This window comes from Vipera berus, assembly GCF_964194415.1.
Source record: "Vipera berus genome assembly, chromosome: 4".
In the NCBI taxonomy this organism is placed as follows: domain Eukaryota; kingdom Metazoa; phylum Chordata; class Lepidosauria; order Squamata; family Viperidae; genus Vipera; species Vipera berus.
Window position 1 is genome coordinate 83,139,026 of NC_138206.1, and position 23,459 is coordinate 83,162,484.

The window sequence follows — 23,459 nt, forward strand, 5'->3', positions numbered from 1 at the left end:
GTACCTTCAACCATAGTGTTTCATAATTATTCTTATATAATTTTACATTTGAAGCTGCAATATACACTCCTAAATATTTAACCTTTTTTACTATTTCAAAACCTGTTAATTTAGATAACATGTCCCTTTCACTCATAGATAAATTCTTAGATAGTATCTTAGTCTTATTACTATTCACCTTGAACCCAGAAACCTTACCATACTGAGTTATAATTTCCATCAAATCTATAACCGACTGTCACGGTTGAGATACTGTCACAACCAAGTCATCAGCAAAAGCTCTCAATCTATAATCATTCTGTTTTATTTTAATTCCCTTTATCATAGAGGACTCTCAAATTTTAATTAATAAAATCTCTAATGTTAAAACAAACAATAATGGTGATAGGGGGCATCCCTGTCTTGTACCTTTTTCAATTTTAAAGGTCTCTGTTAGCCCCCCATTAATTATAATTTGTACAGTTTGTTGTTGGTATATAGCTTTAATAGTATGTAAAAAACCTTCTCCAAAATTCATCTCCTCAATAACTCTCAATAAAAATTGCCAATTCAATTGATCAAAGGCTTTCTCTGCATCCAAAAATATCAATGCTACGGGGACTTGGTTGTTCTTATCCAAATATTCAAGCAAGTTTACAATTTGTCTTACATTATATTTCATATACCTCCCGGATATAAATCCCGATTGATCACTATGAATCATTTCTTTCAAAACTTGCATTAATCTATTAGCCAATACTTTAGCAAAAATCTTATAATCTGTATTCAAAAGCGATATAGGTCTATAATTTTTAGGTTGGGTAAGGTCTTGATCCTTGGAATCAATGATACAAAAGCTGTCCTCCATGATGGAGGAACTGCACATCCAGTCTGAATTTCATTAAACAAAATCTTTAAGGGTTCAATCATTTCAACCAGCAACATTTTATAGTAAATTGCTGTTAATCCATCTGTTCCCGGAGCCTTGCCCAATTTCAACTGTTTAATAGCTAAAGAAATTTCTTCTGATGTTATTGGGCAATTCATCTCAAGTTGTTGTTCTTTTGAAAGTCTCGGAAAATGAGCTTCCTGTAAATACTTGCCTATATCTAAAGCTTGTATGTTTTCTTTAGAATATAATTTCGAATAAAAATCTAAAAAACTCTTAATCAAATTTTGTTGGTAAACTTCTTTTCCTTTATATTCTATTTTGTCTATAGTACGTGATTTCTGTTTCTTCCTTAATTGGTAAGCCAACCATCTACCAGGCTTATTAGCGTTACAAAAAGTATTATGTTTAGCATAACGCAAGTTGGTTGCTACTTGATCAGCCAGTAGCATGCTAAATTGTTCTTTCAATAAGTGTATTGAAATCCTTAAGTTATTATCCAATGGATTCAAAATAAGGTTTTTCTCCTTAGATTTAATCTCTTCCTCAAGATCTAAACATTTTTGCGTTTGCTTACGCCTATAGGCGTTATTCATATAAATCAAAACCCCTCTTATATAAGCTTTACTAGCATCCCAAACCATTCCCATCGATGTACCTTTATGCATATTTGTAACAAAAAATTCTTTCACATGTTCTCTACATTTCTGCAAGAACAACTCATTTTTAAATAAGTTCTCATTCAGCCTCCAGGATCTTCTATTACCATCTTCAGCAAAAAACTCCAACCAAACAGGACTATGATCAGACATTGTCTGATGATATATTGTAATGTGAATCAAAAGCTTTATAGTTTTATCTTTCTGCTCCCCTATAATGTTTCAAAGACGTGAGAGTTCTTTCAGCTTGCTTTTCTTTGTTATTTGCACTAGCAGCGTTAGATATTCTTTCTGAATTGTGTTTGTTTTGACATGTATGATAAAATAAATTGAATAGTTTATCTTCTTTTGTGACTAACTCATCTATTCTTGAGGAAATACTGTGATTTTGATACTGGCCATAACTTTAAAATGGTAAGCTTAGATGACTGGACTTTTATGTAGAGTGACTGTGAAAATGAGGAAGTTTAATTACATTAACCTTGTTTTCAGTAATTTACTGTGACTCTTTGTTTTAGAAGGAGAACATGCTGAAAAAAATCCCCATCCTACTTCCATGATGCTGACCAGCACAGTGAATCTTCTGCAAACACTCTGCCTTTCTGCTGGCCTTCACGCTGAAGTAATGCAGAATGAAGCAACGAGAACTTTGTGTGGATTGCTCCGCATGCTGGTAGAAAGTGGCACGACAGAAAAATCATGTAAATCCATTGTATTATATTCTTGCTTTCTATTGTATTCACCACCCAAGTATCAGCAAAACAAGAATGTTATGTGTTTATTTAGTTTATTCATTCATCGTAACACAACTGGTAAGATTTTTGGCATGATGTAGACAATACTTAAATAAACTACACATTAAAAAAATAATAATTATAGGTCACTGGGAATTATAACCTCCCACCCCATGAATAATAATGCCAGTTAATTATATTCAGTTATACTAACTGTACAAGCTGCATATTCTGTATAGAAGAGTACCATATTGAATATTTTTTTCTGAATGAAACCAGAGAGGGGACCAGACAGATTTCAGTGGGGAGGCTGTTTCAGAGAATAAACACCTCTGAAAAGCAGTGCATTCTAGCTTTTTCCCTTTACTTCCCAGAAGAGGAAAGCTACAGGTTGTTTTTCCTGACATGACCACACAGATCAAGCTTTGTACTGTGGGTAACTAAATGACAAGTCACAAGGGACTTTGTACATCTAACTTCCTGGAAGCCTATTAAAAGCCAGTGCAGAACTCAAAGCACAAGTGTAATGTGCCTTCACCAACAGCTGCCGGTTAGCATGTAGGCTGCCACATTTTGGATCACTATTAATTTCTGAGTAACCTTTAAAGGCAGAACATTTCAGAAGTTCAGTCCCTTAAACAGACAAATGTTTGTCCTTTATAGAATGAAAGATCTTTGGTGTAACTTCCTTTTTAATGCTTCTCTTTTATCATTGTTAGAGTTTTTGTTTAGCTATATTACAGTAAAGTAAAATGAAATATAGAACAAGGTAGTTTCAAAAACTAAAACCAGGTAGGTTTGAATCTAATTGGTTTCCCTCTTCAGTTAGCATGAAAAAAGGGGAAGAATTCTCTCCCCTTTTAAGGCTCCCCATCTTTTAGAAGAGCAAAGAGCAGGGAGCAATAGGAATTTCTACTGTGTGATCAGAAATATGGTTATACAATGTTGATTACTACTCAGTCATTGTTAATTATTTGCAGCTTCCTTGCCAAATACATTAGTTAACAAAGAGCAACACCGGAGCTGGTGTACCCTGGGATTCATCCGAAGTATAGCACTGATGCCTCAAATGTGCAGCACTCTTAGTACATCACAATGGATAACGCTGCTAATGAAAATTGTAGAGGGACATGATTCATTCACTGCTGCATCTCTCCAACGACAGGTAACAACAAATAATGTTTTAACAGTCAGTGATTGATTCATGGTATAGTTTTAAAGCTGTCTTTTATATCTTTGTTATGATCTAGAAACTGGTATCTTAGAAGATCACCATGAATATGTAGTGTGACTTTGTCCTTGCATCTACCTTAGAAATGAGAGAGGAAAACTGGAGCAGGTTAAGACCTAAAAATATTGGTTAAGAGTGCTCAAGCCATGGAAAATATATATGGGCAACAAACACTAGATCCCTCTCTCTGTTCAGGAACAGATATTTTGTCTTGCAAACCTTTTTGGAAAACATGGGAGAATTATAAGCATGCGCATGGCAAACCTTTTCAGAGAATAAATAGGGGGAGGGAATACTCATAGCATGTTCACATTTTGAAAGCTGGCTATGACTTAATACTGTATTTGCCAAAAGGAAGCACACTCTCCTGTGCTGTAGTGTGGGCCGTCTTGTTGATAATATGGTGACACTGTTAAACAAAATGAATGTTTCAGAGCTGGAAATAACAAAAATGTGACTGGGAGGCCAGAGAAAGTAGTGAAGCTGCTGTCATTCCTTCCAATTGGACATAGATATGCATGTTAGATTTGTCTATCTCCCATCACACTCCATGTGGGGAGAACATGTATCTTTACTGGAAAGCCGCCTCTATTTTATTTATTTATATTTATTAGTCAACTTTATATAGCTACTCATCTTGCCAAAAGTGATTCCTGAAGGTTCTTCATGGAAATAGGGACTTGGGGAAATTAGAACCTCAACTGATAGAAAGCTTCTATGGCAATAGAGGTTTTAATTGCAAATTATCATCCTTTATGTGTGCAGGGGGAACAAGATGAGAATGTGGCCAGCATATTGATTGAAATGGAAAGTGTAGAGTAACTGAACTCAATAGGATTTATGATATATCCATTTCCTGTCTGAAAACTGAAGAAAAACAGTTTAGTTTTGCAAGGATCTCTTCCCAAGTTCCTTTTCCAGCACACATGGCATAAGTTGGGTTAGATAAACCCAGCTCTAACATAGCAGTAACCTAAATATACTCATTTGAGGGTAAGAACTATTGAGATCAGTGGGACAGCCTGCAGTAAATTTAAGCATGTATACATTTGTGTGCTGACTCCAGATGGGTACAAGCAGTCTCTCTTTTAAGGAAAAAATGTATGTTAACATGCTTGAATATATGGATGCATTGGAACTTTAATTAATTTTATAAATGGACTATTTGTTTAAAAGCAATTATTTTTAATCAGTCATGTGCATTTCTTTTTTTTTCTGCTGTTTCATATTTTTTTAGATTCTTGCTGTGCATTTATTACAAGCAGTGCTTCCTTCCTGGGATAAAACAGAAAGGTCAAGGGATATGAAATTCCTCGTGGAAAAATTATTTGGGTTTTTGGGTAGCTTGTTGACTACATGTTCTTCAGATATCCCACTACTCAGAGGTAAGAGAATATTTTGTCTTCACTGATACAATTTTGGTCCATTCATCCTTCACGGGTGTAACTTTATCTTAGCTTTCTTTCATTTCTTCTATACTGTGCTTGTTTGTTTGCAGAATCTACTCTGAGGAGGAGGAAAGCTAGGCCTCAGGCCTCTCTGACTGCAACTCACAGCAGTACTTTAGCTGAAGAGATTGTTGCTCTATTGAGGACTTTGCATTCATTGAGCCAGTGGAATGGACTCATAAACAAGTATATCAACTCTCAGCTAACCTCCATCACCCACATCTTTGCAGGAAAAGAGTCAGAAGGGGTAGTTCCCACATCTTTACAATCAACTCATTTGTTGTTTTTTTTAAAAGAAAGAAATTAATTCAGTCAGTTATACTTTTTCAATTAGCACTGTAATGAAGTTTTAAAAATTATTTCTTAAACATTAAATTTGCCTTAATATCCCATATGTGCATTGATTTTTATGTGAAAAAATATTTAAATTCACACCCTGCTAAGGGAATTGCTCCTCTTGTAGTTTAACTAGATTATAATCATTTTTACCAGGCTGCTTTGGAAGACTGTTTTCCTGATTCTGAGACCCCAGAAGTGGGAGGCCTGATGGCTGTTTTGGCAGTTATTGGTGGAATAGACAGTCGGTTGCGGTTAGGTGGCCAAGTAGTTCATGATGAATTTGGAGAAGGCATAGTGACAAGAATTACTCCAAAAGGGAAAATCACAGTGCAGTTTTATGACATGAGAACCTGCAGAGTTTGTCCTTTCAGTCAACTAAAACCAGTGAGTACCTTAAGCGATGTTAGGATATTGAGAACAAGCAAATTGATAATTAACATAGTACTTGGGAAATATTGTTGTGGATAAGAAACAGAAGTGCATGTATCCTGCAACACAGGATGTGACTTTTCTTTAAATCCTGAACCTTTTGAAATGATCTTGCTGCTCTGAGAAAATAGTGGCTACTGATATGATATTTGTAATTTCCCTGACAGCTTTAAGTCTATTGTGAAAATCTTTAGTCCATCTTCCTATTTTGTTTCATTTTTATGTTACATATTTAAATTTGTAGCAAAATATCTTTAAGATCTGAGAACCAAAGTCTGCATGTGTATGTGACTCAATAGGTTTCTTTTTGAGAAAAGATGACTGTGCCCTTGGGTTTCTTCTTTCTAGAAATGGGATCTAGTTATTTCTGATGAAAATAAATAAATGTTACTTCTATACTATAATGAAATTACATTGATAACATTCTTTGTGTTCCCCCTTAGGTTCCTGTGGTTCCGTTTAATGTGAATAACTTGCCCTTCACTGAACCCATGCTTTGTGTCTGGGCTCAGTTAGTAAATCTGGCTGGAAGCAAAGTAGAAAAACAAAGAATGAAGACTCCTAACCAGGGCCTTTCTGGTATATATCTCTCCACTTGAAAGTATTCTGTCTAAGAAAACAAGACTGTTAAACTGGAAATAAGAAATGTAATTTGGTCTGAAGGGGGTTAATTCTTATCAGCATTAAACAGAATTACTCAATGATTATTTTAAGCCAAATTTGGACAGAGGCCCTTCTGGCTATGTTCTTTGCTCATCCAACAGTAGCTCTGAATCCAAGAACCTCCAAGTCATGGACTTGCTCCTTCATAAAGCAATCTCCAGAGCTGATAGAGTTGATATTTTTATGCCAAGGTTTTCTACCTTGTTTGGGTTTAGCTTCAGCCTGGTTCATTCCATCCTATCCCCAAGCAGCTTCTAGATACTGGTCAGGAATTAAATTTCATATCCAGGACAGATCAGGGTGATGTTGTACAATTGAGTATCAACAGTACAGTGATAGTATCTTACTCCAAATTGACAAATGACGTTTCCCTTCAGCTCAAATACCATGTTTCCTGAAAATAAGACCCAGTCTTATTTTCTTTTGGGCTCCGAAATAAGCACTAGGGCTTATTTTGGGGGGATGTCTTAACCGTTTACCTTAGGACCACTGGAGCCGGGCCTCCCACACCCTGACACCTGTTGTGCTATTGCCTGAGGTCTTCTGCGTCCACTTGCATCCGCACAACATCTGGTGCATTGCACCAGTGCCGCTGCTTGCGGCAAGAGGCCATGTGCAGTGTCCCGCGAGTGGCAGCAACAGTGCAGTGCACCACATAGATCCCAGCCATAAGCAGCTGCAGAAGAATTTGTGCAGCGGTGCAACAGATGTCAGGGCATGAGAGGCCTGGCTGCAGCGGTCCTAAGGTAAGCGGGTGCGGGCATGTGGGGCAGCTCCAATCCCCACCCCTACCCTAGCTTGATTTTTACACATGCACCTTGCCCCAAAACTAGGGCTTATTTTGGGGGTAGGGCTTATATTAGGCTCACATAAAATCAAGCTAGGTCTTATTTTCGGAATAGGTCTTATTTTTGGGGAAACGTGGTAATGTTAAAAATGAGTCTTTATTTATAGAGTCACAAAGGTATCCATCAAGCTGATTTCTCCTCCCCCATTGGTTAAATTGTTCACGAAGAAATGGACTGGCGCTGCTGTAGAATAGTCTTTCCAATATCTAGTCATTACAGATGGACCACTCATATATCATGGAGAATTGTACTAAACACCAGAGAAAGGTCCTAATAGGACCATAAGGATGAACTACCCCCATTCAGTTCCTGATTACCAATGTTATTTCTGTCCCACGTCCAGATCTGTAACCTGTGTGAAAGTGGAAAAGGTACTTTAAAGTAGTAGTTTCCCACATGTTTTTAATTTAAACGGATGAAATTAGAATTGTATTCTTACTGTTTTTAAGGATATTTATTTTAATAATTTTAAAAATCATCCCCTTTAACAAATTTTTGTACTTTTTGCATGAACATTTTCCCTTTTAAGTTTTGCAGCTGTTGAGTAAAAATCAGAGAATCTGAATATTAGAATATAAATTACTCAAGTTCCTGTTTTTCTGTTGTAACACAGCCCACTCAGAAACTCAGAAGGTTTTGAATGGAGTTGCTTAGTTCCAGGCCTGAAACAAAATATGTTTTCTCTTTCATGTTTATCCCTAATGTTTAATATCAGTTGTGCTAACAAATGCCTGTAATACATTTTGAACAGGACAAATAGACTTGGATCTCTTGAGATGCCAGCAATTAAAACTATACATATTAAAAGCAGGCCGAGCTCTGCTTTCTTACCAGGATAAATTAAGGCAGATCTTATCTCAATCAGCAGTACAAGATTCTAGCACAGTTCTCACAGGTAAAATTCCACTTAATCACCTTTTTAGAATTTTCATATTTTTTCATATTTTTACTGCTTCTACTTAACTAGGCAACATAATGGGGAGGGAATTGGATTTTCAGTAACTACCTTTTCTTGTTCTCATGGTAAGTAACCTGATTTAGAATTGTCCAGCAGCATACACTTATCCACAAATGTTTATTAATGTTTTTTTTGGAAGCAACAAGCTGTTCCTTTTAAGATATAATGTTTTGTATGTGTAGAAAGGTTCACTAGTTCATTAGTTGCCCCAAAATAGATTTGTTGAGATACTAGAGAAATGAAGTAAAAATTGTCTCTCTTTCACATCCGTTAAGAGGAAAGTGTCTGTTCTTTTAGTACTGGATATCAGTCATATGGGATCATATATTCCAACAAAGAAGGAAGGAAGAAAATAATGACACCAGCATTTCAAGATACATGGTAGCCTGAGTATGTTTAATATAATTAAAAAAAATAGATGCCAAGGACATAATATGAGGGACTGAAAGAGGATCCATAGATATTTATATTTTTTCATCAATAAGGCACTCCTTTTTTAGATCTCACTTCATTTGAATAGTTTAGGAGACCACCATGAGTATTTTTCTTCTTATCCTCAAGCAGTACTGTATGATAAGTCTACTTGGTCCTTAGCTTTGTGGCTATCTAGGGATTTGAACCCAGTCATCTTAATTTTAATCCAAACACTCTATCACAGAGATTCTCATTCAGATACTAGTTTCATTGGTATAAAAGAAACTGTCTTTTCTGCCCTGTAACTTTAACTGGAATTAACATGAGAAGGGTACTTATACAAATGGTCTGCTCCATTGTGCTCATGCTTGCTGCCCCTTCAGTATTGGCCCTGTTGTATTTAAATTATGTAATAAACTAAACATAATCGTACTTCTAGGAATAGGGATTTTAGCACAAAGCTTGACAGAAATAAAAAACCCTGTTGCTCAGGATTATAAGAAGTAGCATACATATAACCCATTTATGGATTATAATTCTGTACTTGAATCCATGGTTGGGTTTCTTTTAGCCTTGGTATTTTTAAAGTGATCTCTTGTCTGTTTTGTCATAATAAGAGTGGATCACCTAAATTTGATGGATTTTTTAAAAAATTAATACACTGTTCTAAGTGATGATTCCTACTGACTACTTTAATTAAATATTGATTATTGATGCCATTAACACTTAAGATTATTTTATATGTAGTATTGACCTAATATTTTTAGAATTCTTGTTTGGATTTGCACAATATTTCTTTCTGGTTCTTTATTTCTTTTATGCTATTACATATCTGCTAAACTAAATATTGTTGTTGTTAGTTGCGAAGTCGTGTCCGACCCATCGCGACCCTATGGACAACGTTCCTCCAGGTCTTCCTGTCCTCTACCATCTTCTAGAGTCCATTTAAGCTCACGCCTACTGCTTCAGTGACTCCATCCAGCCACCTCATTCTCTGTCGTCCCCTTCTTCTATTGCCCTCAATCTTTCCCAGCATTAGGCTCTTCTCCAGTGAGTCCTTCCTTCTCATTAGGTGGCCAAAGTATTTGAGTTTTAGCCTCAGGATCTGGCCTTCTAAAGAGCAGTCAGGGTTGATCTCCTCTAGGACTGACCGGTTTGATCGTCTTGCAGTCCAAGGGACTCGCAGGAGTCTTCTCCAGCACCATAGTTCAAAGGCTTCAATTCTTTGGCGCTCAGCCTTTTTCATGGTCCAACTTTCACTGCCATACATTGCAACTGGGAAGACCATAGCCTTGACTATACGCACTTTTGTTGACAGGGTGATGTCTCTGCTTTTTAGTGTGCTGTCTAGATTTGCCATGGCTTTCCTCCCCAGGAGCAAGCGTCTTTTAATTTCTTGGCTACAGTCCCCATCTGGCATGGGTCCGGAGTACCTTAGGGATCACTTGCTGCCGGCGTCAACTTCCCTCCGCCCTGTGCGTTCCCACAGAGAGGGCCTCCTCAGGGTGCCACTGGTCAGAGAATGTCGTCTGGTGGCCCCCAGGGGGTGGTCCTTCTTTGTGGGCGCCCCGGATTTATGGAATTGTTTGCCAGTTGAGCTCCGGATGGCGCCTGACCTTCTCTCCTTCTGACGCGAACTGAAGACTTATTTGTTCGAACAAGCCGGCCTGGCCTGATGGGGGATGGGTTTGGATTTTATTGTTGTTTTAAATGTATTTTAATCTATTGTTGTAACTTTCTTTTTTAATTTTTGTATTTTGTATTTTTATATGTTTGCCCTGTTCACCGCCCTGAGTCCTTCGGGAGAAGGGCGGTATACAAATAAAATTATTATTATTATTATTATTATTATTATTATTATTATTATTATTATTATTATTATTATTATTATTATTATTATTATTATTATTATTATTATTATTTATCTGCAGTGATCTTGGAGCCCAGGAAAATAAAATCTGTCACTACCTCCATTTCTTCCCCATCTATTTGCCAGGAATTGAGAGGGCCAGTTGCCATGATCTTGGTTTTCTTAATGTTTGGTTTCAACCCAGGTTTTGCACTCTCCTTCACTCGCAACAAGAGGCTCTTTAGTTCCTCTTCACTTTCTGCCATTAGAGTGGTATCATCTGCATATCTTTGGTTGTTGATGTTTCTTCAGGCAATCTTAATTCCAACTTTTGATTCATCTAGCCCTGCCTTTCTCATGATGTGCTCTGCATATAAGTTAAATAGGCAAGGCGACAGTACACAGCCTTGCCGGACTCCTTTCCCAATTTTGAACCAATCAGTGGTTCCGTGTCCAGTTCTCACTGTTGCTTCTTGGCCCGCATATAGGTTTCTCAAGAGACAAATAAGATGGTCTGGTACGCCCATCTCTTTAAGGACTTGCCACAGTTTGTTATGATCCACACAATCAAAGGCTTTAGCATAGTCAATGAAGCAGAAGTAGATGTTTTTCTGGAACTCTCTAGCTTTCTCCATGATCCAGCGTATGTTGGCAATTTGGTCTCTAGTTCCTCTGCCTCTTCGAAATCCTGCCTGTACTTCTGGTAGTTCTCAATCCACATACTGCTGGAGTCTAGCTTGTAGGATTTTAAGCATAACTTTACTAGCCTGAGAAATGAGTGCAATGGTGCGATAGTTTGAACATTCTTTGGCACTGCCTTTCTTTGGAATTGGAATGTAAACTGATCTTTTCCAATCCTGTGGCCACTGTTGAGTTTTCCAAATTTGCTGGCAAATTGAGTGTAGCACTTTTACTGCATCGTCTTTTAAGATTTTGAATAGCTCAGCTGGAATACTGTCACCTCCACTAGTTTTGTTGTTGCCCAGCTTTTCTAAGACCCACTTCACTTCACATTCTAGGATGTCTGGCTCGAGGTCAGTGACCACCTCATTGTGATTATCAGGGACGTTAAGCTCATTCTTGTATAGTTCTTCTGTGTAATTTTGCCACCTCTTCTTAATCTCTTCTGCCTCTGTTAGGTCCCTGCCATTTTGGTCCTTTATCATGCCCATTTTTGCAAGAAACGTTCCTTTCATCTCTCCAATTTTCTTGAAAAGATCTCTGGTCCTCCCTATTCTATTGTTTTCTTCTATTTCTTTGCATTGTTCATTTAAGAAGGCATTCTTATCTCTTCTAGCTATTCTTTGGAATTCTTCATTTAGTTGGGCATATCTTTCTTTTTCTCCCTTGCCTTTCGCTTCCCTCCTTTCCTCAGCTATTTGCAAAGCTTCCTCAGACAGCCATTTTGCTTTCTTGCATTTCTTTTTCTTTGGGATGGTTTTGGTTGCTACCTGTTGTACAATGTTGCGAACCTCTGTCCATAGTTCTTCAGGCACTCTGTCTATCAGATCTAATTCCTTAAATCTATTTGTCACCTCTACTGTATATTGAACAGGGATATGATTTAATTCATACCTGACTGGCCTAGCGCTTTTCCCTACTTTCTTTAATTTAAGCCTAAACTTTGTAACAAGAAGCTCATGGTCTGAGCCACAGTCAGCTCCTGGTCTTGTATTTACTGACTGTATAGAGCTTCTCCATCTTTGGCTGCAGAGCATATAGTCAATCTGATTTTTGTGTTGATCGTCTGGTGATGTCCATGTGTAGAGCCGTCTCTTGGGTTGTTGGAAAAGAGTGTTTGCTATGACCATCGTATTCTCTTGACAAAATTCTATCAGCCTGTGCCCTGCTTCATTTTGTACTCCCAAGGCCAAATTTGCCTGTTATTCCAGTTATCTTTTGGCTTCCTACTTTAGCATTCCAATCCCCCATGATGATAAGGACATCATTTTTTGGTGTTAGTTCTATAAGGTGCTGTAGGGCTTCATAGAACTGGTTAATTTCATCCTCTTCAGCACTGGTGGTTGGGGCATAGACTTGGACTACTGTGATATTGAATGGTTTGCCTTGGATTCGAACTGAGATCATTCTGTCATTTTGAGGATTGTATCCCAGTATTGCTTTTCCTACTCTTTTATTGACTATGAAGGCTACTCCATTTCCTCTGACGGATTCTTGCCCGCAGTAGTATACCTGATGGTCATCTGAATTAAATTCACCCATTCCTGTCCATTTTAGTTCGCTGATACCTAAGATGTCGAAGTTTAGTCTTGTCATCTCTTGTTTGACCACGTCCAGCTTTCCTTGATTCATGGATCTTACATTCCAGGTTCCTATGGAGAAAAAATCTTTACAGCATCGGACTTTCCTTTCACCACCAGACACATCCACAGCTGAGCGTCCTTTCGGCTTTGGCCCAGTCGCTTCATTCTTTCTGGCGCTACTAGTACTAGCCCTCTGCTCTTCCCCAGTAGCATATTGGATGCCTTCCGACCTGAGGGGCTCATCTTCCAGCGTCATATCGTTTTGCCTTTTGGAACTGTCCATAGGGTTTTCATGGCAAAGATACTGGTGGTTTGCCATTTCCTTCTCCAGTAGATCACGTTTTGTCAGAACTGTCTGCTATGACCTGTCCGTCTTGGGTGGCCCTGCACGGCATAGCTCATAGCTTCATTGAATTACGCAAGCCCCTTCACCACGACAAGGCAGTAATCCATGAAGGGGAAACTAAATATAAGTACATATAAAAAGAGACTTAAAGAAACATTAGTTTGCATTTGAAATAATATACATCATGGACTGTTTCTACAATAATGTATAAGCTTCAGGGGTTTGTTTTGGTATGATTATTGTATTGCTTAAAAGACTTTTTTTGTTGCTTTAAGATGATGGTGCAGTGGCATCACCTGAGGTGGGAGACATGTCTCCAGAAGGGCCTCAGCCTCCCATGATCCTCTTGCAGCAACTGTTGACAGCAGCAACACAACCATCTCCAGTAAAAGCAATATTTGATAAACAAGAACTTGAGGTATTTTGTTTAATATTTGCTATTTTAAACCATGTACTATTAATGTAAATCTCTGAAGGTTTATATATTTATATTTTTACAGCTTATTAAATACAATTCAGTAGTAAAAAAGACACATTCAAGCACCATGAGACATGACACACTTTTGCAAAGATAAAGATTGAATGGTTACTAGCCACAACCATTTCAGTAAAAAGAGATTTGTTACATCACCTTTCTCTCTGAAGCAGCCAAATGAAATAGCTATTGAAAGAAGCAGAGACGCCAAACAATGACTGATCCCAGAAATGCTGACAGTCTTATTATATTGCTGATTTTATTGCTCTCAGATGTTTCTGTATTTAGTTAACATTTCAAGAATTTTATTTATTTATATATTTAGAAGATTTACATGGCCTCCCATTCATTCTCAGTGAGACTGGGCAGCTTACAAAGAATATAAACCCAGTTTGTTTTAACTCAGGAGAGGTTCTTTTGTGAAAGAGGTTTAGGCAGAGTTATCCATCATGTGTTCTGAAAAGTTGCATATTTAAGATTCCTATGTTAGCAATGCAAATCACTTTTGAACTTGAGTTACTTAAACATTCAGTTGCATTGTTTACAAAAAATTATTCACATTGTACTTTAAAAAAGATGTAATATTTGTTGCATTGTTATCTTGGATACATCCATTTCTACAGAAAAAAGCCACAGTCCCCATAAATAATTACACAGAGAAAATGCTAAAATTAAAGCATCAGCAACAACATTACTGATTTAATATTTTTATTATAGTAATATTTATATTGATTCCAGAAGAATAGTTTTTTGATAACAAACTTGTAAGAGATAAATATTTAAAATGCTTTGCTGTAGGTCCATTGTATACTAATTATTTGCATGCTTAATAAATTTATGTTGTATCCAAAGTGATATAGGTAAGCCAGATTTGGCCACAACAAATCATATAATTTCTAGCCTTCCCAGCATTTTATCTGTTAGTTCTAAGTATGCCATAGGATTTGTGGCTAAGTCTACCATAGGATAAATAGATGCATTATCTTCTGTGTTATTTTGTGTTAAATAGAGCTTATATATATTGTTTCCTGTAGGCTGCTGCACTTGCCGTATGTCAATATCTGGCCGTAGAATCTGCGCATCCTTCAACTCCAGTCTTTGAAGAATGTAGTTCCAGTGAAACTACAACCCCTGTTACAGTCCAACATATCCGACCTGCAAAAATAAAAAAATGCAAATCATGTCCCATTCCACCACTCCCAATTGTTGTGCAACTTATGGAAATGGGATTCCCTAGAAAGAACATTGAGTTTGCATTGAAATCACTATCAGGAACTTCTGGAAGTGCTTCTGGATTACCAGGTACCTCATGTTTTTAGTATCCACAGTATACTAGAAAGAGATTGATGGAATCTCTTTGTTTTGGTACCAATGATAAAAATAATGCAGGGTAAATATAAAGATTGGATACAATAGTGAACTATTAGATGTAGAAAAAATACTATGGAAAATGACTTGGAAAGGTTCATAATGATTTGAAGAGATATAAAATAAAAGCATAATTTAAATACTTCTACTCATATGAACAATTCTATTGATGTCTTAATCTAGGGGTAGAAGCCTTGGAGGGCTGGCTTTTGGATCATCCTGATGTTCAAATTTGTCAGATGGTGACACTATATCTGATGAATATTCAGGGATGAAGGTTCCCTTTTGCTTAACACCAAAGAAGATGTGATTGTAGGAGATCATAGACAAGAAATCAGGGAAATGGATCCAAGTTGATTTCCCCTTAGATGATATGCATTGGGTCTATGTTTAGGGTGCCTTAAAAGTTGTATTCTTGAGACATTGCATGATTTACCAACTAACAGCAAAAAAAGTGTAGGAGAAAATAAGATGCCCATGAAAAGGCATAAACTTTATTCTTCATTTATAAATTGTTAAAGTTAGCTAAGAGTGGAAGAATAAGTATAAAAATTAGTGAAATTTGTGAACGTTTGGCAGAAAAGTGTGATTGAAAACTATAATCTTTAATGATTTGAAGTGGTGATATAAAATAAAAACATAATTTAAGCACTTTACTCATATGAACAATTCTATTGATGTCTTAATCTAGGGGTAGAAGCCTTGGTGGGCTGGCTTTTGGATCATCCCGATGTTCAAATTACCGATTTCTCAGATGGTGACACTATATCTGATGAATATTCAGATGATGAAGTGTCAGAAGAAGTAGAGGAAGCAGAAGCCGCATATCCAGTGGTAAATGTTAGGAATAGCTACTTACAATTTTGATAAACATTTTCTAACTTAGAAAAAAATAGTGACAAGTTCTCTATAGTTGTTAATGGAGATGACATGTCATTTATAATATATTATTATGACAACCAGAACATATGTTTTCTTTATTGTAGTCTGCTGTTGTAACAGAAAGCCAAACATATAAGAAAAGAGCTGATTTCTTAAGTAACGATGATTATGCGGTATATGTCCGGGAGAATATTCAGGTAAGCATGGGTATGACTATACATATTTCTCTTTCTGAAAGAAATATTATGCATATAGAAAAGTAGATAACATGATATTGATGGACAATATCAATTAAGTGCAAAAGGCTATTTATGTTGTTTCCCAGGATATTTCAATCTGTTGTATTGCCTTTTGTGAAGGTACTGATACCCTCCATCCTCCTACTCCTCTTCCTGCTTTATTTTTAATCAGTAAAGTTAATGGCAGCACAGGCTTTATTTTATTTATTATGGCCATTCTTAAAGGATTTTGGCAGCTAACATTTTAAAATTACAAACAATTAACATAAAACATTTCAGTGGCATCTCTCAATAGAACTGAAAAGATTCCTATATAATAATCTGGAGGGTTAATGCCTACTTATGTAGGCAGCATATAATTATGTAGATGATTGGCCTGTTTCCCAATAAGTTAGCTTCTAGTACTTATGAACATATATAATAGCTTTTTCATAAGTTTTAAAATGTAGGGTGGGAGGGGGCAATATGTGTAACTCCAGATAACGGCTAGATCATGGGTCGGCAACCTGTGGCTCTGGAGCCACATGCGGCTCTTTCAGCCTTCTCCTGGGAGCTCTGTCTGTCTGTTTCTCTCTCTCTCTCTCTCTCTCTCTCTCTCTCTCTCTCTCTCTCTCTCTCTCTCTCTCTCTCTCTCTGTGTGTGTGTGTGTGCAACTCATGCTGTCCTCCGAGAAGCTGACAAGCTTATTGGGCGGGGCTCCTGCCTTTTCTGCGTCTCCACAGATAGCAGGAGAGCCAGCCTAATAAAAATCTGTGTCAGCTTGTCCGAGAACAGCATGAAGCCAGCTTGCCGGGTGAGCAGAAGATCGGAGAGAGGGGGGGAAGAGAGAGAGGGAGGGAGAGAGAGAGAGAGAGAGAGAGAGAGAGAGAGAGAGAGAGAGAGAGAGAGTGAAGGGAAGCACAAGTGCCTCTCTCACACACACACACAAAAACAAACTGAGTGGGGGAAGAGGTCTGGCAGACCAAGGGCAGAAAGGGAGGGAGGGAGGGAGGAGGAGAGAGAGAGAGAGAGGAAGAGGGTGTGAGGGAGAGAGAAAGAGGGAGAGAGAGAAGGGAAGCGCAAGTGCCTCTCTCTGTCTCTCTCTCTCACACACACACAAACAAACTGAGTGGCGGAAGAGGACTGGCAGACCAAGGACAGAAAGAGAGGGAGGGAGGGAGGGAGAGAGAGAGAGAAGGGAAGCGAAGCACAAGTGCCTCTCTCTGACACTGTCTCTCTCACACACACAACACACACAAACACACTGAGTGGGGGAAGAGGACTGGCAGACCAAGGGCAGAAAGAGAGAGGGACGGAGAGAGAGAGGGAGAAAGGAAGAGAGGTTGAGAGAGGGAGGGAGAGAGAGGGAAGGAGAAAATATGAATATATGTGGTTGTCCTTACTGGACTTTTAGTAAAGAACATTTAATGAAATATTTTGATTTTTTTTTAATTAAGAGGTGAGCTATGGGGATAATTATGCTGTATTTAAAGATGGTAGAGAAGCTACTAAAATTGTTTTTACCTGTTGGGATGAAGGAGAAAGGTTTTTTTTCCCCCTCTTTCTCCTGTCCTTTTCTCCCCCCCCCCCCCCCCCGCAGTTTTTTTCTTTTCTATTTTTCTGTTTGTAGTTTTTATAGTTTGCACTGGCTTTTTATTTCATAAATACAAGCAGGACTCAGATAGACATTTGAGTATTTTATTTGAAAGTAACCTTCCACCCAGCATCTTTTTGTGGGAGTTCAAAATGCTTTTGTTGCATGCAGAAATTTAAATTTATTTTCTTTGTAGCAATTCATTGATTTCATAAATGCAGCACACTATAGTTTTTTATACATAGCATAAAGGTATCAATCTATCTTTATTTATTGATTAGCCCTTGGACCATATCAAGTTACCAGATTCCAAAAACAAAATATCACCAAAACCTGACAAAAACAATTCAAATGGAACTGGATAAAATACAATTTTAAATAAAACTGAAACAAAATACAATCTAAATGAAATCAGGGTAAAATACAATTATTTAAGAAACAGGTTAAATACGATTAAAATTATATTACAATGTCACCCCTGCATCTGCCCCAAACAGTCTTAAAACTACTTTTAAAATACGTTGTTAAATCAAATGATCTTTCCTACAATCTACCACACTCTGCTGCACCAACCTTGTTCTTATTTCCATCAACTTTACAGCAAATTTGGCAATCCATTTCACCAACTGTAAATTAGAACCTAACAAACAGTGATGCAAGAAGTGCTCTTTTGACATAGGGGTACTGGTATAAAAGATCCTGCCCAACTGGTGTTTCCTCAAATCTGAATACAGGGGACAATCACAAATTACATGGGACATTGTTTCAACTTCCCCCATCCCGCATAAACAGACTCTTTCACTTACAGGAATCCCCCTATACCTGCCCCAAAGCATGTTTGTTTGAAGTTGGTCCAATCTCAATTTGGTAAAAAATCTCCTTAAGATGGGAGATAAAGGCAAAGTTAAATATTTTTCTATTTTAAAAATTTGTTTATTAGCCGATAACCAGGGACAAACTTTTACTGCTGTCACTTGTGCAATGTCCGATTGTGCACTTATGTCCTTAAATCTCTGTGCAATCCAAGTTCGAATCTGCCTAAGATAGTACTGCTGCCAGTTTAACGGAATTTGTCTGGAATACTAGCCCTAAATAGGTAAATGACTGAACTTGTTCTATTCTCCTGCCATTTAAAACCCATTTCCTCATCTTTTGTTGCCTGCTAAATATCATTACCTTTGATTTTTCTACATTAATTGTCAAACGATTTTTATACAATATGCTGCCAACCTCCCTAGTGACCTTCGTAGCCCCACCTGTGAGGCCGACAGCTAAATTATATCATCGGCATATAACAGGCAATTTACCTGTCTTGTTCCTATACTAGGTCCATGAAGTGATAAGTCTTCCAGACATTTTGGAAAATCATTTACCGTATATACTTGAGTATAAGCCGACTCGAGTATAAGCCGAGACCCCTAATTTCACCCCAAAACTGGAAAAAGTTATTGACTCGAGTATAAGCCGAGGCTGGGAAATGCAGCAGCTGGAGGCTGGATCCCCCGAAAGACGTCTCTGCTGAGATGAGAGAACGGGGTGGCAAGCCGCCGAGAGAATGGGGCGGTGGAGTGCTCCGCCGAGAGAATGGGGTGGCTTGCTGTTCTCTCGGTGCAGCACGGCAGAGGCTGGATCTCGCGAAAGAAGTCTCTGCCGAGAGAATGGGCGGCAAGCCTCCACTGCCCCATACTTGGCGGAGCGCTCCACCGCCTCATTCTCTCGTCTCAGCGGAGACTTCTTTCGGGGGATCCAGCCTCTGTCACCCCCTTCTCTCAGCTGGGCAGCTGAGAGAAAGGGGCGGCAGAGGCTGCATCCCCCGAAAGAAGTCTTCGCCGAGAAAATGGGCGCTGAGACGAGAGAATGAGGCGTTGGAGCGCTCCACCGCCCCATTCTCTCGTTTCAGCGGAGACTTCTTTCGGGGGATGCAGCCTCTGCCGCCTCTTTCTCTCAGCTGCCCAGCTGAAAGAAGGGGGTGACAGAGGCTGCATCCCCCGAAAGAAGTCTTCGCTGAAATGAGAGAATGGGGCGGTGGAGCGCTCCAACGCCTCATTCTCTCGTCTCAGCGCCCATTTTCTCGGCGAAGACTTCTTTCGGGGGATGCAGCCTCTGCCGCCCCTTTCTCTCAGCTGCCCAGCTGAGAGAAGGGGGTGACAGAGGCTGCATCCCCCGAAAGAAGTCTCCGCTGAAACGAGAGAATGGGGCGGTGGAGTGCTCCAACGCCTCATTCTCTCGTCTCAGTGCCCATTTTCTCGGCGAAGACTTCTTTCGGGGGATCCAGCCTCTGCCGCCCCTTTCTCTCAGCTGCCCAGCTGAGAGAAGGGGGTGACAGAGGCTGCATCCCCCGAAAGAAGTCTCCGCTGAAACGAGAGAATGGGGCGGTGGAGCGCTCCAACGCCTCATTCTCTCGTCTCAGTGCCCATTTTCTCGGCGAAGACTTCTTTCGGGGGATCCAGCCTCTGCCGAAAGAAGTCTCCGCTGAGCGAGAGAATGAGGCGTTGGAGCGCTCCGCGAAGTATGGGGCGGTGGAAGCTTGCCGCCCATTTTCTCGGTGAAGACGTCTTTCGGGGGATCCAGAAAGGGGCGGCAGAGGCTGGATCCCCCGAAAGAAGTCTTCGCCGAGAAAATGGGCGGCAAGCTTCCACCGCCCCATACTTCGCGGAGCGCTCCACCGCCTCATTCTCTCGTCTCAGCGGAGACTTCTTTTGGGGGATCCAGCCTCTGTCACCCCCTTCTCTCAGCTGGGCAGCTGAGAGAAAGGGGCGGCAGAGGCTGGATCCCCCGAAAGAAGTCTTCGCCGAGAAAATGGGTGGCAAGCTTCCACCGCCCCATTCTCTCAGCGGAGGCTTGCAGAGGTGGCGGCGGAGCTGCGCGCGCAGCTCTCCAAACTGCCGCCGCCCGTTTGGAGAGCTGCTGCCTTCGTCCATGTTTGATGAAAGCAACAGCTCTCCAAACTGGGGGGTGGAAGTTCTTTTTTTTTTGTTCACTGGAGTATAAGCCGAAGTGGATTTTTCAGCCCAAAAAGTGGGCTGAAAAATTCGGTTTATACTCAAGTATATACGGTAAATATAAATTAAAAAGTGTTGGGGCTAAAATATAACCTTGTCTTACGCCCTTCTTAATTGGAATTGCATTTGTTACCAATCCTGTTTTGTTCACTCAAACTCTTACCTGGGTTTCCATATATAACAATCTAATTAAGTATAGCAGTTTCTTTTCTATTCCTATGGCCTCTAATTTATCCCATAAAATTGATCTATCAATTGTATCAAAGGCTGCCTTCAGGTCTATAAATGCCACGTACAGTGGTTTTTTCCAAAACTTAAACTTTGTTATTACATGATCCAACACAAAACAATTGTCCATTGTAGAACTTCCGCTCCTGAAACCAGACTGTTCTTCAGCTAGGATGTTATTTCTCTTTATCCAGTCTTCTAATTTATGCAGCAAATACTTAGCATAAATTTTTGCTGAAATATCAATTAGACTAATTAACCGGAAATTATCTGGATTATCTCTAGAGCCTTTTTTATGTAATGGAACAATTATTGATGTACGTCAACTGGCAGGAATTTGCCCTGTTCTATTAATAAAAGTAAAGAGACCCGCCAGGCTATGTTTTCTTTAAATAGCGATGCCGGGAGCGCATCCTGTCCTGGAGCTTTATTTGTCTTCAGGGAAGAAATTAACTGCCTCACCTCTGTGATTGACACTTCTGCCCACTGGGGTAAGGCTTCAAATCCCTGTATCAAGCTCAGAAAGGATATCACTTCATCAGAGCTCTCCGCTACTGCTGGAGTGGCCAGATGCCTCTCCCACCTTTCTGCAGTAATATTTGGGTCACTTATTGGTTTTCTATCTTTAATAATTTTTGAGACCCCCAATCAGAAAAGTGTGCCTGTTCTAAGCCAGCCCATAAGTGGTCAATATAAGAGGCCTTTTTCCTCTGCAGTAGCTGCTTATATTTCTGTCTCATGGTAATATACTTCTTCTGTAATTCCATCTTTGGGCACATTAAGTATCTCCTAAGTGATTTCCTAAGCTGTTTTTTTCCCTTCCTTGCATTCATTATCAAACCATGATGAGTAACTAGAATCAAACTGGCCCATTGACTTAGTAGACATAAAAAATACTTCAATTTCTGACATATTTCCGCAAAATATACTATAAGCTCTTGTTCACCCATACTATTTGAACATATATGCACTAGGGCTTCCATACGTGGTGAATTCATAAATTCTGTCACTGCTTTCCCATCAACCCTCTTCCATGTTAGCCTTCTCTCCTGAGCTATTTCCAAGTTGAAGCCTATTTGTTGAATTATTTGGTTCCTTTTCCTTAAGTCTGAAGGGAGTGCCAGGGACATCTCAGTCGGAAGATGATCACTTTCTGGCCTTGGTAACGTCAAGACCTAAGTGGCCCCTGATACTAAACTGTGAGAAACACAGAAGTAATCAATAGAACTACATGCCTTGGGACCAAAAAAGGTTATGGGGTACCTTCTAACCTCTGAATACTGGCCTACAATTTGAAGGTTACAATTATATTCCATTGTTAGGAATTTCCCCCCATCTTTGTTCTTTTTCCTATCTTGGGAGACCCATGATTGTTGGTTATGTAAATAACCATCTGGAATTGTACCATTTTCAACAAAAGGCTCCAACGAAGGACCCACATGGGCATTAAAATCTCCTGCCAAAATTAAAGGTGTTTTTATGAATTTTTACGTATATATAATATCTTTACTTCTAGTGCCTCCCACAGATCACCCATTGCTGGATTGACATATACATTTATAAATACCATTGACTTCCCTCCATATGCCAAATGGATTGCTTGAAAAAATAAAAGGGCCGGCACACGAGCATATCTCGTTTCCCTTCCAACCTAATTCGGCTTTAACCAAAATACACAACCCTCCTGAAGCTCTTCCCTTTATGGCTACCCTCTTTGCTGGCAACTGCCAAATATTAAACCCAGGGAGCTCAATTGGAGCCTCATCACCACTAACCCAGGTCTCCTGCAAGGCAATTACATGATACCTGTTTAAAAATTTAATACAATCATCTGTGCACCAACTCCCTCTCCATCCTGCCACATTCCAAGAGAGGAAGTGTACTCTTGAAGAAAGTGAGTGCTCACTATTTCCAAGTCAGGCTTCTTGAATAATCTCTTCCGCCCGTCCTTCCCCATTTACACTCACACACCCATTTAATTGCCCGTGCTCCATAAAAGTCTGTTTAGGCATCATTTCTCTGCCTGTTACTTTTAGACTTGCAGATCCATAAGTTCTATTAATCTCTGCCTCAACAATAAATGATTTTACTTGAGGCTCCGCGCTTACGTTGTTTCTTGGTATCATTTGTGCCACTGAGGAGGACTGGGAGATTCCTTCCTGGATACCTTCCATCTCCGGTGTTCATCCCACAGCACTTTGCACTGTCAGGTCAGCTGTCTCTGGCACTTTCTGCTGTATAGACGCAGATGTCCGGTTTCCTGAGCTTGTAAACTGCTGACTCTCCGGAACAGCAGCATAACTTAATGGGGACAGAACTATTGGCACCAAAGGGGTGGCAGAGGAAATGGTCTGCTTCAGCAGATTCCTCGTCTCTCTTAGTTTTTTAAGTACTTCTTGCTGCTCCATTAATGAAAGTAAAGAAAAAGTTTCTAAGCAGGCAGAATCAAATATCTCATCTTGCATTAAGCCAATTGAAGTTTCACAGTTGCTGGAACCAAAGCCTCAGCCAACATTTCCTTTGTGATGCTAGATCTTCTCCCTGTTTCAGTTAACTTACTTTCCCCATTTCGTTTACTTTTCAAGTCAACTGATCCATGCACTGCACCACTCTCCCTAGGGGCTCTCTGGATCAATGGGCTG

At 39.3% G+C, this 23,459-nt stretch overlaps 1 protein-coding gene across 1 annotated transcript in view; it reads left to right on the plus strand.

Moving 5' to 3' along the window:
• The window catches only part of HERC2 (HECT and RLD domain containing E3 ubiquitin protein ligase 2), a 160,913-nt gene that overhangs the window by 88,656 nt on the left and 48,798 nt on the right, over positions 1–23,459 (plus strand). The window contains exons 38-48 of the mRNA XM_081327133.1: positions 2,046–2,228; positions 3,242–3,426; positions 4,730–4,877; positions 4,991–5,187; positions 5,433–5,663; positions 6,152–6,287; positions 7,971–8,114; positions 13,326–13,468; positions 14,560–14,827; positions 15,585–15,727; positions 15,880–15,972. Coding sequence (XP_081183259.1) covers positions 2,046–2,228; positions 3,242–3,426; positions 4,730–4,877; positions 4,991–5,187; positions 5,433–5,663; positions 6,152–6,287; positions 7,971–8,114; positions 13,326–13,468; positions 14,560–14,827; positions 15,585–15,727; positions 15,880–15,972 — 1,871 coding nt within the window. The remainder of the gene's footprint in view (positions 1–2,045; positions 2,229–3,241; positions 3,427–4,729; positions 4,878–4,990; positions 5,188–5,432; positions 5,664–6,151; positions 6,288–7,970; positions 8,115–13,325; positions 13,469–14,559; positions 14,828–15,584; positions 15,728–15,879; positions 15,973–23,459) is intronic.